The sequence below is a fragment of the Sciurus vulgaris genome (genome assembly GCF_902686455.1).
Source record: "Sciurus vulgaris genome assembly, chromosome: 14".
NCBI lineage: Eukaryota > Metazoa > Chordata > Mammalia > Rodentia > Sciuridae > Sciurus > Sciurus vulgaris.
Genome location: NC_136475.1, coordinates 75,804,107 through 75,823,306, shown reverse-complemented (window position 1 = coordinate 75,823,306; position 19,200 = coordinate 75,804,107). Strand labels below are relative to the sequence as shown.

General features: G+C 43.4%; 1 protein-coding gene across 1 annotated transcript in view; it reads right to left on the bottom strand.

Annotated features, from left to right (window-relative positions):
- The window catches only part of ALK (ALK receptor tyrosine kinase), a 663,114-nt gene that overhangs the window by 165,410 nt on the left and 478,504 nt on the right, over positions 1–19,200 (bottom strand). The window contains exon 5 of the mRNA XM_079109946.1: positions 11,016–11,143. Coding sequence (XP_078966072.1) covers positions 11,016–11,143 — 128 coding nt within the window. The remainder of the gene's footprint in view (positions 1–11,015; positions 11,144–19,200) is intronic.

Below are 19,200 nucleotides of genomic sequence, written 5' to 3'. Positions count from 1 at the left end.
CCGGGCCCCTCCCTTGGTGAGCTCCCGAGGAACCCAGTGCGGCCATGATAGTCCATTACCCCACGTGCAGGGGACTTGGGGTCCAGACAGGATATTGCAGCTCTGTTCTTGAGGAAAATTATAAGACCCTGGTCTACCAATTGCATGAATGATTAATAAAGGGCAATTAGTCAATGTTTGTTAATCACTTTACAGACATGAAATGCTGGCTAAGAGCAATGAAGACACAGAAGTGGCAAAATCCAAAAGATTTCACATCCCCCCAAATGCTGATCACAGAGCTGAGGGAAGTAGGAATCTCAGAAACCATTTGCTCTGTGGTTTGCAAAGTATACTTTAAGGGACCTTCTGGGCAGCTGCCCAGTAACTGTCTCCCAGTTCCCTCCCAAAACAAATTGTAACAAGAAGGGCAAAATAAAGTTCCACAAAAACCATGCTCTCAGCATAACCTGAAGACAGAGAATGTCAAAACTTTAGAATAACCATGAGTGCCAAGAGAAAAATCACCAAGTCCCAGTAGTGCATCGCTTGTGCTCCCAGCCAATGTCCCTCAGTTAGCAAAAGGTTCCCTGCCACCCCCCACTCAATGTGCAAGGTCCTCCTCTCTGCAGGATTTTGGCAGGTGGTTCCCATAGCCTTTGGTGTGAGCAGCTCTGTTCAGGCGTCTGGGCAGAGAAGAGGTAAAGTGTCTGCAGGATCTTCAGATTAAGGTTCAGGACTCCCTCCTTTGTTCCCACCAAACAAACCAAAACAAAACCAACCACACCAACAATAAAATCAACTCAGTCCTTTGGGAAGATTTAAGAAACTGTAGGCTGATGCACAGGGGAACTTTCAAATCTAACACTTGGTGAGTTTGAATCTGACATGGTATGTCAATTTCAGGAACTGAGCCTCTTGTCTTCCGTTGGTCAGCCACAGGGCTCATCCTTCCTGTTAGAGCAGAAAAGGCACCCCAGTGGGCTGGTAGCCTCACAGAGCTCTTCTGGATCCCTTCACTAGTGGTTCCAGAGGATCCCCAGGGTACCATGAAGGTCCATCTACCCATGTACTTGGAACTTAGAGTCCAGCAGGATGTTGCGGCCTTGTTCTTAAAGGAAATGATAAGACCTGGTCTTCTCTGCCTAATTGGGACCTTGGGCCCCACTACTAGTCTCTGGTGTCCCCTCAGATCTGCCCACTGTGCTTCCACCTATGACTTGCACTGACAGGACACCTTCCCCTCTGGCCCCAGCTCTGTAGATGGCAACCTGAGGCCTGCTATACCTTCTTCTCCTAACCATATTCCTCTGTCCCCCTGGAGTGATACTTCACCAATGTCTCTCTGGTGTACCCTACATGGAATGATAGGTAAGTCACTTTCCAGTGTTCCTATGAATGGGAAAGGTCTTTCCTAGGTCATGTTTTATCTTAAAAATTGTGTGTAGTTTGCATTAGAACCTGATATATCATCATGATGGTTTTAATATGAAAATGTCTCTCCACTCCAATCTTTTTGGTAAAACTAAAGCTCTGGAAAGATGTACCTTACCAATTCTGTGGGTGGCCCCCTTCCAGAACACCACCACATATCCTATAGGTACGATATCTAGGTGTGAGAGGCACTGGTCCCAGTTACCCCAAGCTACTCACTGGCCTCTCTGCCCACGGCAAATGTTTTCAACCTCTCCCTGCAGATGAGGATCTAGAGGTACTACAGGGAGCTTAATTTCAGACTTATGGGACCAGGGATGAGCCCTGGTACTCCTTCCGGGATTGCCTGGACTTCCTCTGTCCATTGGGGTGTACTAATTCACTGTTGGTCCACTTTTCTTCATGACACCTACCAAAAGCTCTTATCAGAGAAGTTGCCAAGGCCATTCATTGGTCAGCCATACACTCTGGTGTAGGGAGGCTTAGAACTAAAGGCGCTGTCTGGGGGGACACACACTGTCATATTTGATTCTCACAGGGACCTTGGGGTAGACATCACCATCTTCATTTCTCACACTAATTAAATGGAAGTACTTTATGTCATGGCTGCGTAGCAGCCAAATGCCTCAGAAGTCACATCTGTGTTTGCCTTACCCAAATCCTATCCCAATCTTTTCATGGTTCAAGCTGTTTTTATTCTTTGCTTTTCTTTCTGTTGCCTTTCGGCCATTTCCCTCTCTATGGTCTCCTTTGGAGAATGAAAGAAACAGGAAGTGGGGTTGTGGTGTTTAAGTTCTGCTGCTGTCAGCTGTTGCAGGGGGGTGGAGAGGGTGTGAGAGAAGGGGTGGATTGAAACCAGTGTCTAAACTGACATTGCTCTTATTTCCTCTGGCAATAATTTATCTGGGTCCACCCTGTTGGCCTCACAGCCATTGATTTTAAGGCATGGCTGCAGAGGAATCTTAGTGACATGGAGAAGACGCAGATCCCTAAGCCCCTCACTCATCCCCGGCTGGAGCATCAGACTCATTAATAACTGGGGCTTAATCCTCCTCATTCAAAGAGATTCCCATTACCCAAAACAATAATTTTTTTTAATTACCCGGGCAGAATGGTGATTGCATATTGAATACTAAGAATGATTTAAAACTAATAAATACTTTTGGAAATTCCTTGAACATTTTAATGAATTAAAAGTTATGAAATATTTATAAGCAGTAACAACACCATTTAGTACCATTAATAAAATAAATACATTAGTCAGAGAATGAAATTCATTACTATTTTACTACTCGACATTGATGTCAATGACTGAATATTGCTCCAAATTACTTGTAAAATAGACCAATTATTTTAGTGTGATTAATCTTTTCAATTATTTCTTTTATGTAGTTGTAATTTGAAAGTAATTTTCTTCTGGGAGTACAATGACCTCAGCACATTCATTCCTTATTTATTTATATTTAAAAATCTTTTGTGTCTGCCTCCATTTCCTGGTGAGTTCCAATGGTCGGATATTTAAAATAGTCTTCCAAGCAATCATTATTGTCCCTAAGCATTCTGTGGGCATTTGTAATTGGCTTTAGTAGTGAGTATGAATAAGCCATTCCAAAGTAAGGGAGTCTGCCAACAGTAACTGTGCACTGGTGGGGAGAAGAGAGGCCAGCAAAATTCCTTCCGGTTCCAGCACTCTGGCCTGGCTGTTTTCGATTCCAGTTTTTTGGGAGAGGCGCAGTGTGATAAGTATGTCCAAAAGACTTCCCAACCTCCAACCATCCTCAGAGGATTAAACAGTATTATTCCTTTGCATGGCACAAAGAAGTCTGGGCATCCAATCACAAAATGATAAAGAAAACAACTACCAGATGTTCAAGGGTGGCTGGTGGGGAAAGAGAAGTAGCAGCCTTGGAGGTCAGAAAGCAGATCAGGGCTGTCAGTCTCTGCTAGAATTGGATCGACGAGGTGCACATGGAAAGTAGGAGGTGGCTGAGACTGCAAACATACCTCAAAGAACTGCGGAGTTGTTCAGCTCTGGTTTCAGAATGAGGGGATTCAGCTTAACCAAGGGATCTTGGAAAGTATTTATTGTGTCAGGCACTAGCCAGGGGCTCTGCACACAATATCTGTTCTAATTTCCAAAAATCCCTATAATTATGTGTTGTTAGCTCATTTACTGATGAGAAAACCAAAACCCAGGGATTTAAGAAACGCTTCTGAGCTCACAAAGGTGGGACGTGATGGGGCTGGGATCCCACACTCATTCTCTCTGATTTTAAAGCCTGTAATCTGTCTCTTCTACTGGGATAAGCAAACCTTTATAGAGCGCTCACCATGAAAACAGTGTACTCTTCGTTGCTAATTGAGATGCAGAGATTAAAAAAACAGAACGGTCTTTGATTCTAGGAACATCTATTAAGTGAAACACATAAGCAACTCGGGAGTGTAATAGATTTTTCTAAAACAGAAATGTATGGGAACATAATTTGGAAGTGAGACTTCCTTAAGAAAATAGTATTTGAGCTGAGATTTGGAAGACGTGCAGGACTTCCACAGAGCACACCAAAGTATCTCATTGGAAACAAGCTTGTGTGGGGGTTGTTGGGAGAAATGTGAGAAGATCCGAGTGGCTACATGAAATCATAATTTTAATGCTCATCTTAAGTATTTCAGTCTACAGATGAATTAAGGCCAGGAGACTTTGGAAATAGGGAGTGAAGGAGTATTGTGAAAAGAGAGTTCACCAACCACATACAGGGCTCCGTTGGAGGCTGTGGCTGTGATGACCCCCTGGGTTCACTTCCGAGCAATGGACCCCACCACTGCAGAGCTGACTCAGTCCCTTGAAGAGACACACTCCGCTTGTGGTACCTCTCAGGTTGGCAACGTGTGACTCCCATCATCCATCTTGGCATTTGGTTGTTAATTAACTTCGCCAAGCTTTGCAGCAGGTGTCAGAGCGTCCAATTTGTTTCTGAGTGGTAGCTTCTCCACTTGTTCTGAGCAACAGTGAGGGAGCAGCTTGCTTAATTTTAAAGACTTCATGCCAGGAAGGTCCAGCCCGTGGGGCTGGGTAGCCCATGGCGTCATGTATAGCGCACATTCACAGCCACCTTCCCATGTACTCTCTTGTCAAGGTCAACTCCAGGACAACCATTGACATACTGTTATTGTTCCCTTCAATTAAAAAACCGTCAATGTGTCAATTCTGGAGGAGACCTTGAATGTCCCTTTGGCTCTGAAGAGTTGGTTAGGCTATGGAAAATAAAGGGGTCAGGGGACGTTAATCCAGCAACCTCTGATTGCTGATTCAGTGTTCCTGCTGTGGTCTTTCTGAGAAAGGAAAATGGTTCTAGTTTGGAGGAAGACACTTTGACAAATGGAGCACCTGGTCAACTCCTCTGTCGCAAAATAAATACAGGTCAGGGATGCCCGCTGGGGAATAGTTTCTGTACAAAGAAGAGACAACTTAAAGTCACCATACCAAAACTCAGCCCAAGACAGAAACAATTTTATATCAGTGTCTGTCTGTGCTCAGTTTAGTATCTGCCGGGCAAATGTCTGTGGAATGAATGGAGGATGCATGGGTGGAGGGATAGATGAGTCTGCTACATAAAGAGAGAGTTTTCTGCTGGCAACCCCAAGACAGAATGTCACCGTAATCTCCATTTACTAACACAGACCGAGGATCCTGCTGGGGTGTTGCTAGCTGCTGGAACAAAAAATGCCCAATTTGGGCCAGGCTGCCAGGAGCCCATGAAGTAATCCCTCATTTTACCCAGCTGGATTTTTGGAGCCTACTCCAAACACTGATTGGCTCCTCATGGCTGGCCAAAGATTAGAATATGTTTGTTCATTTTCTCTCTCTTTTTTTTTTTTCTTGTCCCCACTGGGCCTACAGAAGATGTCCTCCATTGCCTTTTAGTGTTTTTGGTGCAGTAGGCGGAAAGAGAGGTGTCAAGGCTGGGATATGTCACCCATTTTTAACTGTTATAAATATTCATACTAAGTGCCTAGTGTCTCAAAACCCGTCTGAGAAAGAGCTTGCCTTGTGAAAATGACCTGCATCCCAAGTATCAGAGCCTGGTGAGAGTTCCTGAACTTTTAAAGAACACATGGCTAATGTAACTATTTTTGACTTTCATATTTTAAATAAGGACAGGATCATAGCACTAGAAGAGCTGGAGTTAACAGGAGCATTGAAGAAAAGAGTATCCAGTGGTCCTCAAGTTGCATTTCATGAAAACCCATCGTGGAGGTTGTAAAGGATTGTATGACAATGGGTGCTGGGCCCCCACCCTCATTTCCTTGAGACATTTTTACTTGCATAATTATATATCCTAGACTCTTGTATAAGACTTTGAAGTAAGGGTTCAGCCTCTCAAAGCTGAATCTAGTTCAAATAACTTTAATGCAGCCCCAGAGAAGTTCAGATATTTGTCCTCTAATGCTGGGGACATGTGTTTCAAGGCATCTGTAGTAGTGGGACACTGTGTGACACATTGCATTCCTCTTTATTCTTGAGTTTGAAAAATTAGTGGGGTAACTTCTCATTGTGGTGGGGGTGGGGGGATTAGGACACCTTCTCTAATGGATAAATCAGAGGTAATGTGTATGCAAGTGTCTCAGCAATGTCAGGGGTCTAGATTGCTTCTTGTTGAGAATCTGTCATGAGCTGAGCATGGCTCTGGCCTGGGGACCTGCAGATGTTTCTTGCTGGTGACCTGCAGTAAAGCACACTTAGGCTCAGGCAGGAATCACCCATGACTCTCTGCTTCCCATGGGTGGGCTCCTGTGTAGCCCCTTGAGATCATGCTGACCAGTGGGCAGGGCTCTTTCTGCCTTTGAGCAATCTGGGCAGGGAGAGGGAAATATTGAATTGGTTTTGTGGAAAAACTGAGAACTTAACCATAAAGTAGAAGCGAAAAGCACATTCGACTGGTCAGTAATTTACAAGGTCAAATTTCAGGGACAATCTTTGGGTCTTGGTTAGATACTTTCTGGTGTGCTTCTAGCAGTGACCTTCCGTAGGAAGCAGCAAGATGTGGTAGCTAAGCGCACGGATTCTGGAGCAGATCGCCTGCATTCTGTGTGATTTTGGAGGAATTACTTACCTCTCTGTGCCTTGATTGCCCTATAACTGGAGTGATGATAATAATGATGTGTACTTTATACCATTGTTGAAAGAGTGAACTGGGTTAATATAAAAAATACACTCAGAAAAGGACTTGGTATGCAGAAGTGCTAGGTGACTGCAATCATGCATTTTTGTGAGCTGCTCAGAGGCATGCTGGTCCTTTTCAAATCCTTTTCAAGAAACCTATCCTGCCTATTCTGGTCTGTGATTTTTTTGTAGGCATGTCTGAAGCTCAGAGGTCTAATGAGTATACTGAAATCCTATTGTCCTGGGTTGTCTGCTCAAGAAAGGCTTTTGTGAATGGGCTAAGGGCTCCCTGAGAGCCCAGGCTGGGGTGTCTCTGGGGGCTGATGTTCCTTTCGGCTGTATCAAATGTACGAACTGCTCTTTTGCTGACTTTTCAGGGAAAAAATTATCCCAAGCAATTTCTCCTCACAGTAGTGGGGCAATAGCCCAAGGCCATAAAACAGGAACAGCATTTATTAATTGATTGATTAACCAATCCGTCAACATATTTATGTGCCGTTTCCTATGTGTTTAGTACTGTGCTAACTGCTCCCTCAAGAAATAATAGAAATATAGGACAAGGTCCCAAACCTCAAGTTAGGATCCAAAAATGGCTAAGTGGGAAACAGTTGTAAAGCAGTTACTAAATTTAGATGCAGACAGCAATGTTTTCCGAACAGAATTATAGTACCTGCAAATGACATTTCCTGGTCCCAGAAACCAAGTGAGGTGGCCCAGTGTAGCCCCTATGTTTCATTACTTTCTGACATGTGAGGGAATAAGAAGTGACCAAAGTCAAATGTGAATGCCACAAGAAAATGCAATACTGAGGAGGTCTGTCTGGCAAGATGGGAAGAGATGGTGGTGGCACTAGACAGCCAAATGCCAAGTTGACATATAAGAAGAACGTAAGAAGAATGAGGCACTTGGCTAAGAAAACAAGGTCAGAAGGTCAAATGCAAGAGATTGCGATAGTGGCACTCAGCAACAGATAGAACACGAGACAGCAGCAAGCCTAGGTCTCAAGGTTATGGCCCATGGAGTGGAGGAATATGGTAATCAATAAAACCCCAGCCTCTGCACACCAACCAAGATGGCAGAGGACTGTGAATGGAAACACTGGCTTTGTGGTCAGGTTCACTTAGGATCCAGTTTGGCCCCACATTTCACCAACTGAACAACCATGGAAACTTCTGTGAACTCAGTTTCCCTATTTGTAAAAGGAGGAGGCCCATCCTGCTTTAGGGCCTCACTGTTAAAGTCTACATGAGACAACATGGTGTACAAAGCTTGATACTTTGGGAGCGCTCCATCAAGGTTAGCGCCAGTTGCAGTCTGCCCACATTAACTCAGCATGCGTGATAGATGTAAAGATTTAAAGAGGAAGTAAGCATGGCCACTGTCCTGGTGATATCTACAGATAGATATTTTCACTTCTGCAGGGAGAATTTTCCCAGTGTCTCCTTAAGTCTGCCAGATAAACCAAAATGGCATCTCTTTTCATGTGGACCAAAGAAGAGACATAAGGATCTCTAGTTGTACCCCCCTTCATGCTTTATCTGTGCTGCTTCACAGGGGACCAAGTTTCTTCAGAAAATAGACTAGAAACACCTACAGCTCTGACTAGCATGTCACCAGCTTTGTTTGCCTCTGGAAGGTACTATTTCTTTCCCTTTCTCTTCTCTGTGTCATAACCAAAGTAATGACCCCAGAAAACAGATACTAGTCTACATCACAGTCCTCAAATATGCCCCTCCCACAAAACCCCACAAAAAGACCTCCTTCCCTTTAAATAAGTGGGTGTAGTTTTAGGCAGTTTCCTATGCTTACAACTTGCCCACACCACCTGAATTTGTTCTACTATGGCAGGGAGAGTCAGAAGTTCTAAGGAAACTCTGGGATCACTTTGCTCTTCTCTGCTCTTTCTCAAATGCCTCACCAATCTCTTCACACCCCTTGGTGGCCGTGTTCCAAGTGAGAGGAGGAGTGCAGAGAACAACTGCTTCCTCATGAGGATCATCTCTCCTTGGATCTGGAGCCTCAGGGCCTGGATACTGGAATATAGGTGAACCAGGAGAACGTGGTGCCTTCCCTGGGGAATCAGAGGCAGGTTTGTCTTCTCCCTCCCCTAAGAGGGTGCCTGCCAGCAGCAATTTTCTGGATCATTAGAGAAAGCTTAAAGAGGTCAACTCCATTGGTTTCATCAGGGTAGAGAAGCAGACCAGGAACAGGTCTCTTAAGCTCTGTAACAGATTGGCTGCAAATGATACATAAGCTCCAAGGGACAGATTTTATACGTGAGAGGGAGCTACAAGGTAAGGGATGAAATATCTGTATAAAAATAGCCGGGTATGGTGGGGCATGCCTGTAATCCCAACAGCTCGGGAGGCTGAGGCAGGAGGATCTCAATTTCAAAGCCAGCCTCAGCAACTCAGTGAGGTCCTAAGCAATTCAGTGAGACCCTGACTCTAAATAAAATACAAAAAAGGACTGGGGATGTGGCTCAGTGGCTAAGTGCCCCTGGGTTCAGTCTCTGACACCAAAACAAAACAAACAACAAAAAATTGTTACATTTGTTGAAATTCATAATTTGAATGTACAGAGAATTTTTACAGGGTAGGAAATCTTTGCAGCATTTGTGCTGGGTCTAATATCTGGATATTTAAAGTCTTATTTTCTTCTCCTAATGTTGCTCAAATGCAATAAGCCAGTTCTGGAAACTGATACCTTCTCTCTATCACATTCCTCTTAAAACTGGTTCCATTTCAACAGATGGCTTCTTTTGGAAGGTACATAGACCCTTGACATCTACAAGGCTTGATGATCTCCAGAGACATTCACAAATCCCTATGTTCACGAGCACAGAAAACACGTCCAAACTCCTGTTTAGCTCCCAAACCACGTGTCTCTCTACAGCGCCTCGTGTCACAGGTCAACCACATTTTCAACTTGAACTAAAGTTCAATCTATCATCTTGTGGTGATTTTTCTTCTACCCACACATGACTTAGTTCTAATTAAAACAACGAGAACAACAATAAAAGTCATTTGTGAAAATTCTTGTGAGGCCCCCAGTGAATGAGAAGCTACAGCAGTGTAAGGAGAAGGGTTCTCACGGGGGCTCCTGAACTAAGGGTGTCTCTGTCCTACCCCACTTCCAGGAAGCACCAGGTTCAAATCCAGGCCTCCACAGGCAACAGAGGGCCTCTCTGTGTCATGGCCTTCAGGATTGTTCAGAAATAGTCAAAACTGGAAATTTAGGTCTGAGAGCACCCTGGACTTCCTTTCCATATGCACTTCATTCTTTGGCCCCTCAGACCACAGTTTTCACGGCACAGGTTAAAGCACCCTTCAGTCGACCTCCAGGTAGAGTCAGGAATTGAAGGAAGGCATACAGCAATAATGAGATGACTCTTCCTGAAGTTGGTGTAACTAAAGCTCATCTACCCTTGACATCCGGGGAATAAAGGATGCTTATAATTATGACTGGGTCTTCTGAGGAATCAAGGAAAACCATCCTCATGTATCTATCGATGATCCATGCCATCCTGCTTTGCAATCAGAGTTGAGGTAACGTTTAATAGAGTTACATGTAAAACACAATATTGAAAATAGGAACAGAAGATCAAAAACTCTCAGAGGAAAGGAGAAGAGCTTATCAAAAACCTATATCTGTGTAATTACACAGATATAATTACCGTGATGGAGCATTGCATTTAGTTCAGAGTTTCCTGGCAACAAAGGAAAAAAGGAGAAAAAAAAAAAAAAAAAAAAAAACCCAACAAATTACCTTCTCTCGGTAATAGATCCTGAAATAAATTCACAATGTGGGACTTATATAAAAGGATTTCAATGGCAAGAGTGGACCCTACCCTAATGGCTTTTACAAAATAAGCTAAAGATTTCACATATAACAATTTCCCATGTGGTCTCTCAATAATAGCTTCAGTAAAACCATTATAAATACTTAGTTGCAAATTTAACCTCAGAGAAAAGAAAAAGCAAACTAGCAATAAGTTATGGGGAGGATGAGGAGTGCGCAGGGACACAGGTGACGCAAAAACGGCAGAATCTTGATAACAGTTGAAGTTGCACTGAGGCTTCCTGGGGGCTCACCACACCATTATATTATCTGGTGTCCATTTAAAATTTTCCAAAGTAAAATATTTAAAAAAATAATCGTAAACTTTTGGCAGTCAGGGAAGTTAAGCTTCTATGTTACTTAGCAAAGACCAGATCCTATTTGATGCAGCTTTAGATTAAGTAGTTATCATTTTATTCTGGATCTTTGAAAATGGATAGTCTGGTCTGTGGTGCACTTGGTAATATTTAGAATCAGCCCCTAAGCACCATGGGCTTTGGTATGTAAGTGTGTACCTTCCAAGCTAAGCACAGTTGCAGGTTATTAACACACAAATGACAATAGGCTCTTAAGGAATGGAGGGTAAGCTGGGTTCAGATACCTTCGCTGCAATTCTTCAGGGCAAAGAAGTCCACTGCAGACAGACTTCGGTTTCCACTTGAAATGTATTCTAGGGCCACTCGGAATGGGTTCTCTGGGCGCCCAATTCTTCCCTGCAGCACTGTCCAGCTGGTTCATGGGAAAGCAGAGGAGGAAAGCATAGAAAAAACAGTGATGAGAAACCGCCCCACCTGCAGACAGGGTCATGCAGCGACTTCAGGGCTCATATTCTTCACAGGCACCAAGAGATGGACGCCCCCCCCCCGCCCCCGACCCCACAGTCCTGGGGATGACGACCCTCCCTGACAGCAGCCTGTAAACATTTGTTTCCTTCTTGTCCAGCTAACGCAGAGACACAATTTTCAAACCCACTTTGGCCACAGGCTATCTTTTGTCATATTCTTTTTTAAGGCAATTGCAGGTCTTTGAACTATTTCAGTAGCTAGTCTTATAGAGAAAGAATCTACATAATGGAAAGAAGCTGGCAGCAGAGTTGAGGTAAAGTCTTCAAAACATTTGTCAATCTATTTATCATTCTCTTTGGAAAGACCACTTGGTTTTTGGAATTTTATCTGATACCAGTCTCAGAACCTTCAGGTCTGCTATGTAGTTACTTACGGGAAGCTAGCAAGAGCTATTTATTTACTGCGGGAAAATTAAAGTGCAACCAAGCATGTATTTTGGGGTAAAAGGTACCTAAGATTGACATGGACTTTGCAAAAAAGTGCAATCAGAAGAAGATAGAAGCAGGTCAAATGGTGAGCTCAGCATCCATCTGTAATCAAGGACACTGACACCGTCAGAGACCAGAGAATAAGCTAAACGAACACTTTTACACCTTGCTCCTACTATTAACCTCTTGGAATAGCCTCCTGTCACTGATTAGAACATCAAATTTACTTTTCAACATTGATACACTCACACATACACACACACATATGTATATGCATATATGGACAATTTTGAGTGAGGATGGAAATTATCTGGGCTATCTTCTTCCCTCAACAAAACAACTTTACGGAGGTATAATTGACATACAATCAATTGCATGTACTAAAAGTATATAATTTGATGAGTTAAAATGTATAAATTGATGGGCTTGACTTAGGTGTCCACCCTTGAAATTATCACAGCATTCCATATTTTCTTACCCCTAGGGTGGGCTTAGGTATGATAGTATAAGTGATAAGGAATTTAGGTGGAGAACTAGCTTTTCATTTTAAAAAAATTCAACCTTTTCCCCCAAATATAAAGTCATGCTCATTGTAAAAATAGAGCCCAATGATTGAGAAAAGTTGTAAAATAGAAAAGTCACCCAGAACCTCATTGTCCAGCAGTAGACACAGTCGTGAGCTTGGTGAGCAGCCCGCCAGCTCTCATTTACATAAATGAGACTGTACTGTACATGTTCTCTGTGATTGCCCTGGCCTGCTCAGTGGTATGTCATGAGGCAGCAAACAGAGGTTATATTATCTTCTCATTGACTGCATTTTTAACAACTTGTGCATTGCTTCCGGTTTCCGTCATGATGGTGCTGAAGCGAGGCATGTGTTTAATCTAGGTTCTGCCTTAGGAGAGTCCTAGAATCTGAGTCAAAGTGTGTGCCTATTTATAACTCTGAGGCTTCCTGCCACTCTTCCCGTGGTAAATCCAGGGGCCCATTTCCACATTTGCCTGCTTGCACTGGATCCCCTGGGATCTCTGCTGTCTTGGCTAGCTGTTGGCTGATGAACGTGTTGCCCAAGGCAATCAGTGACTTCTCAAAGCGGTGCTCCTGATGGCAGTTTGATGTTTTCAGTCCCTGGTATGTTGCTGGGCATGCAGGGAGTATCTGTTGAAGGAAGGAAGTATTTCTGCCCCTCCTCTCTGCTCTTCTGTAGTTAATTCAGATCACTGGAGTCAATTCCTCAGCCATTTAATAAAAGTGTATTAAGTTTCCCCACAATAGATACTGTAGAAGGGGTTATTGCTGCTGTAAAGTTTGTTCTCTGTTACTGTACCCAGCAGGATTTCTATCCAAAATAAAACCGGTGCAATTGAATAAGGAAAAGGAGTCCTTTTGGTTCAAATGCGGGACTGTCAAGGAAAGAAATATTTGAAAAGAAAACGTAAACGAGGGGTTCTTAAGGAAAAACAAAGTCGAATTTTTCTTGTTCTTCTGAAACATAAAGGACCCTATTTTCGAGGAAGGATGGTAGTGAAAGGCATGAGCATTCATATTCTGCCAAAATCGTAGCTCTCTGCTCTGAGGAATGATGGATTTTAATTCCAGGTACACAGTGGCCCTTGACAATGATTTCCATTTCTATATTGGCACTAGCCCTCTGGATAAATGTGTCAGGAGTTTTAGGAATTAGTTTCTGAGTTACCGATGCAATAACTTTTGTCTGAAATTCTCTGGCCTCCCATAGTTTACTGCTGCAACTTTAATAACTTTCAGAGCAGTTGCCAAACATGTATTTTATATCCAGGGAAGCTGGGACTAGAAGAGGGCAAACTAACACCTAGGGTCAGATTTGTTTAAGAGACAGCCAAAACCCAGTGAAAAACAAATCCAAGCTCTTTCCTCTGCCTGCCTCCATTTTCTCTGCTTACATCCCAGTGGTCTAAAACCGGCTCATTAGGGTCTGGCTGTCCTTGCTTTGGCTGGTGGCAACTCTGCTAATGCGTGCACTGGGGGAGGCTGGGGAGGTTACGTTCTGACCTAGAGCCTCCTAGAAACAGTGCAACTGTATCCATGTGCTGGGGATTTGTGACCCTCTTAGCACTGGTGCTTCAATCAATCAATCTGACAGTGCGGGGTATCCACCTGGACCTTAGGAAGCCAGAAGGACTGTATGGACAGCCTGTCACAATCCATTATCTTTTGCATGTCTCTCTGGAGCTCTCCAGTTCCAGTTCTGCCTCCTCTGCCTCTCATTTGCCTGATGATTTTAAACAAGGCACTTTTCTCCAAATGCCTGAGATTTTGGATGTTTTCTGATCAGTGGTATTCTGAAGCAGGGAAAGCATCTTTGATTTCAATATTCTGGGAAAAAAACTGACCACCCACTTTTGCTGAGTGATTCCTCCTAATGAACAAATCAGAGGCCATTAAAAAAGGCAGGAAGGTTAGTTTGTGAATATCAAGGTCTATTTCTGTCCCAGAGGCTAGAAGTAGTATACAGAACCACTGAATTGGGAACTGAGTCTTGGATTCTACTCTTGGATTTGCTTGCATTTGGGTGAATCTCTGCCTCTCCTTGGGTTTTAGTTTCTTCATTAGTGGCACGTGGACACTGAATTAAGAGTTCTCTAAGGGCCCTTACTGTTCTCATGTCTGTATTTCTCTATCAGATTGCAGGAGTCCTAGTGATAAAATATTTGATGAAAGTCCTAGAAGCTGTAATTAACAAATAATATCTCGCAGAGGTGGGAGAAGAACAATGAGTCATAAAATCCAGATCTATTCTTGCAAAGATGCCCAGTCCCAACCTTCTTGGGGGAAGTGCAGTCTTGCTCAGGGTCACATGTTGGGTTACTTACAGACCTAAGGTTAAATGTATTCTACTGTCATGTATAACTAATTAGAGTAAATAAAATATAAAAATTAAAAATTAAAAAACAAAACAGTACTGCTCCTAGATCATAAGAACAAGAGAAAATGCAACTTATGGACTGACCCAGCCCCTGTACTCAATTGCATTTTGTACCCTAGAAATAGAGAAGAATGTGTCTATTTAGTGTTACTGGAGGGATCACCAGTCTGGCTTTGAGGGTAGACACTTCAGCCAGATGGTGGCATATACTGTCAGAAAATCCACCAAAAACTCCCAAGGAACTGACATAGAAACAAAAGAATCTCTAAGACTCCCACTGCTTCCTACCAGGTTACTTTCCATATGTTTAAGGGAAACTGGCATGTCTGCCACAAGGCAAGCTGCTGATGTGACTGAAGGTTTGGCAGCTGTGACTTAGGAGGGTGAAGTGAGTTATTTTAAGTCCAGATATGAAGGGGCATTCTGTGATGGCATGTGAGGGCATGGGTGGCAGTTGACAAGACAGAGGACGTGTTTTACTTTCCTGCTGTGCAATATCCCAGTGGGCATAATACTGATGTAGAGCTGGCTCACAAAAGGGGCCCTGGCCTCCTGCAAGCCACTCACTGAAGGCGCTTTCTAAGATGCTTTGGCAGCTGCCATGTGTGAGGTAGGCTGGACTCAGATCTCAGCTCCCCTCTCTACAGGCTAAGCCACGAGGTAAGTGATTTAACTTCTGAGTTTCAGTTTCCTTGATTTAAAGACGGAGGTCATAACATCCAGTTTGTTGAAAGGGGATGAGGATCGGTGAGAAGGAAGCTGCAAAGTACTTAGAGCAGATCTAAGCACACGATAGGGCCTCAGTAAGGGGAGCTTACAGAGGACTGCAGCTTTCTGCATGGAACCACTCTGCTCCATGCAAATATCTGTAGCTCAACTCATTTATGAGATTCAAGGTGCAGGGTTGTGGTAGAGGGGTGGGGTGGAATGCAGGTAAAAGAGGGTGGGAAAGCATTTGCAATTTCTGAATAGCAGTTGCCCTTTTTGTTTAAACAAATGAAAAACTTAAGTGAATTGTCATAGGATAAATAAAACCCCAAGAAATTACCTCTTACAAGAAGACATGTTAGAATTTGACTATGGTAGCAGATTGACATTCTTCTCTGAACCCTCCGAGGGCCTCTATCTCACTTAGGATCAAATCTTTTCTTTGCCTTTGCAACTTCCTGTATCTTTTTCTAGCAAGTGAAAAGATGCTTTGTGCCTATTTCTCAGTTAGAATTTGAGTCAGATTCCATTTCTTGTTGTTGCACACCAGATAGAGGATTGGGTTCTCTGGGGACACTTGGGTTTAGGGTTTAGCTTGTACTCAAGGAGCTTACAGACTGGTGAGAAAAAAAAAAAAATAAAACTATGTACTGAAATTGACACAAATGGTAGGGTATAGGGGTTAGGTGAGCGGGGGCAGGCACTAAGTGCTGCCGAGGCACAGAGGGCAAAGTGAGGTCTCAGACTAGGTGATCAGGACGGGGGATCTTGAGGATAGGTTGCAAAGGGCAGGAGACAGGGATTGAGAAAAGGGCAATGCAGAAGGGGACTGAGTGGGCCATGAGCAGAGGTCACGTATTCCGTGTATGTTCAGAGAACAGGTGTTCCAGTCTGGCGGGAGTGAATGTTTTTCACTGGTCTCTGCAGAAAGCATGACCTCTGTGTCTTACCTCCCCGCCTTCTTAATGACTGGGGATGGATGGTACATCGTTGTGTCTCCAGCATCTTAAACGCTATTGATGCTCAAAAAGTATTTGATGAATGAGAAGACAAGTGCATGAGCAGATTTCCATTAAATCAGGCAAGATTCTGACATTCTTGGCCAAAATTCATGAGGCAATGGAACTGAAATCTATAAGTTTATGTCAACCATTCAAGTAAGGATGATGCCTTCCCTGTTAGGAGGAGCCTAAGGACTGGGGAGTTGGGGGGTTCTGGGAAGGAGGTGGCTCATGTGACTGCATGTTTTATCACATGGCTATTGGCCCCACATTTGCCAAGAGCTAATTAGAAGGAACCAGAAAATTACAGTAATTGAGACCTGGAGAACCTGAGTTCTCAACCAGAAGAATTCCCATCTCATGCGTAGATGTTCTCTACCAATGCAGGTCAGGCTTGGACCAAGTCCATGTGAACAAGATCTACAGCAGCAACACCAATAAAAACAGCATCATTGATGTTTATTGACGGCCTATGTATTCTCGGCATAGAGCTAAATTTTCAATGCAGGTTAGTGTGACTCTATAATCTGTATATATACCACCTTATGCTGCCCTTCTAAATTCCTTAAGGTCAGAATCTGTCTTCCTGAGGCTTTGCTGCAATTTCCGGCACAGGGGGGACCTGAAGCTACAAGATATGGCTCTCCTTGTGTTTTGTACTGGCCATGACAAGCCATGTCAGTTAGGTGGTGATGGACCCTCCAGCTGGGGCAGCCAACGCCATGAGTTAGGTTGAGGATGACAGAAGCCACATAAATAAGACAACCAGCCAAGTCCCTGTCACAGAGAGCTCTGTCACATGATGACGATGATTATTATGAAGCATGACCCTGTCACTGTTGACATTCCTCTACATGTGTCTTTACTAAGGCTCTTTCTTGACGAGCGCCTGGACAAGTGTGAAGGTGTGAAGATTTGTTAGAAATAAGGAACTGAGCCTGTGGGAGCCGATCCAGATCAATACGGGGAGCAAAACAGAAAAGCCGGTTGCATCTCTTCCCCCAATCTTATCCTACAGGAAAAACACACATAACTTTCAAGTTTTCTTTAAAATATACTTTGTAGTAATTCTGCAGCAAATATAAACCATTCAGCACAATTTTTATCGTTTTCATTAAATCAGCCTGCATTTAAAGCATTTTCATGGGAAATAGCAGGGGAAAAAATGCCAGATTTTGGTGTGAGGGCCTTTGTTGCTTGTTAATTTTCTGTAATAACCATGTGTGACATGTGGCGTGGGGTCTTTTATCCTGGTACCTTTGACTTTGCTACTCACTTGCCCTTTACAGTGTTCCAGAACTTCTAGAGAGGATCAGATCTGGATGAGGACAAGACTTCAGATTGAGTCAGGGTCTGGTTCCCACTGGGCCGGAATGGAGGACAGCCCTGAGACTAAGGGTGCCCCCTGGGCTCTGTAGGAGGGGGCTGGGGGATGGGACCCTGGAGCCACATGGTGACTGGTTGAGAAAACATTGGCAGCTGGAAAGCCGTATAATGCATCAGAGATGTATGGGTGCTAGACCCTGGAAGGTGGCCCAGCTTTCCCGGGATAGAAACTGAGAGAATGTCCTAAACTGTTTCCCTAATTCTTCTCTTATGCTTTGGAACAAAACAAAAATTAGTGGTTTGGGTTTTTTTCTTGACTTCTGTTTAGCTCCCTCCTTCCTTCCTTCCTTCCTTCCTTCCTTCCTTCCTTCCTTCCTTCCTTCCTTCCTTCCTTCCTTCCTTCCTTCCTTCCTTCCCTCCCTCCCTCCCTCCCTTTTCCATTCCTTCTATTAAGAGAAATATAATGATTAAGAACAGAAGCTCTGGAGTTAGCCACCTGCTTCATAATTTCAATTCTGCTTCCTATTGGCTGTGTGACCTCAGGCCAGCTACCTAACCTAACCCTCTCTGTGCCACAGTTGTAGGGAAAAATTATAGTCAAAAATGGGCCTCCACATGGCCTATTTTCTTGTTGAATTAGCACAAACTGTATGTTTTATATTCAGTGAACCCTTTCTTCCCTGTGAACGGTCAAGGTTACTGAATGTTATTCTTTACTACCCTGGCAACCTCTATTCCCATCACTCACGTTATGCACCCATTGAGAATCAGTTGTGCTTATTCACAAATTTGTTCAAGCAGTTGTACTCATTAAATAAATGCAATAGGCAGGAGAAAATTTTGCATACTTTGATAAGACAGCTACAAATAATTGCTGTTGAATTAGGTGTGAATGGGGCAACAAAAGATCAGGAAAAAGATTCTTAAAAATCCAGAAAGCCTGGCAGTCATCAAGAATATAAATAATACTATATGCTGGAAAGGATGTACAGAAAAAGGAACCCTTTTACACTGTTGGTGGGATTGTAAATTAAACCACACTGGAAATCAGTATGAAGATTTCTCAAAAGACTAGGCATGGACCCCGCTATTCCACTCCTTGATATTTATCCTGAAGAATTAAAGGCATCTTACTGCAGTGATACATGCATACCCATGTTTATAACAGTACAATTCACAACAGCCAAATGATGGAACCAGCCTAGATGTCCATCAGTGGATGGATGGATAAAAAACATGTGGTAGATATACACAATGGGGTTTTATTCAGCCATAAAGAAAAATGAAATTATGTCATCTGCGGGAAAATGGATGGAAATAGAAACCATTATGTTAAGTGAAATAAGTCAAACCCAGAAGATCAAGGGTCGAATGTTTTTTCTCGTATGCAGACGCCAGAGAGGAAAAAAGGAAAATAAAGGTGGGGGGAGGGTAGATCTCATGAAAATCAAAGGAAGATCAGTAGAAGAAAGGAATCAAGGGGAGAGCAGCAGTCGGGGAGCGGGGCATGCTGGGAGTGAGCTTGGTCAAATTATGTTGCTATATTGCACATTGTGTGCATGTACGAATACGT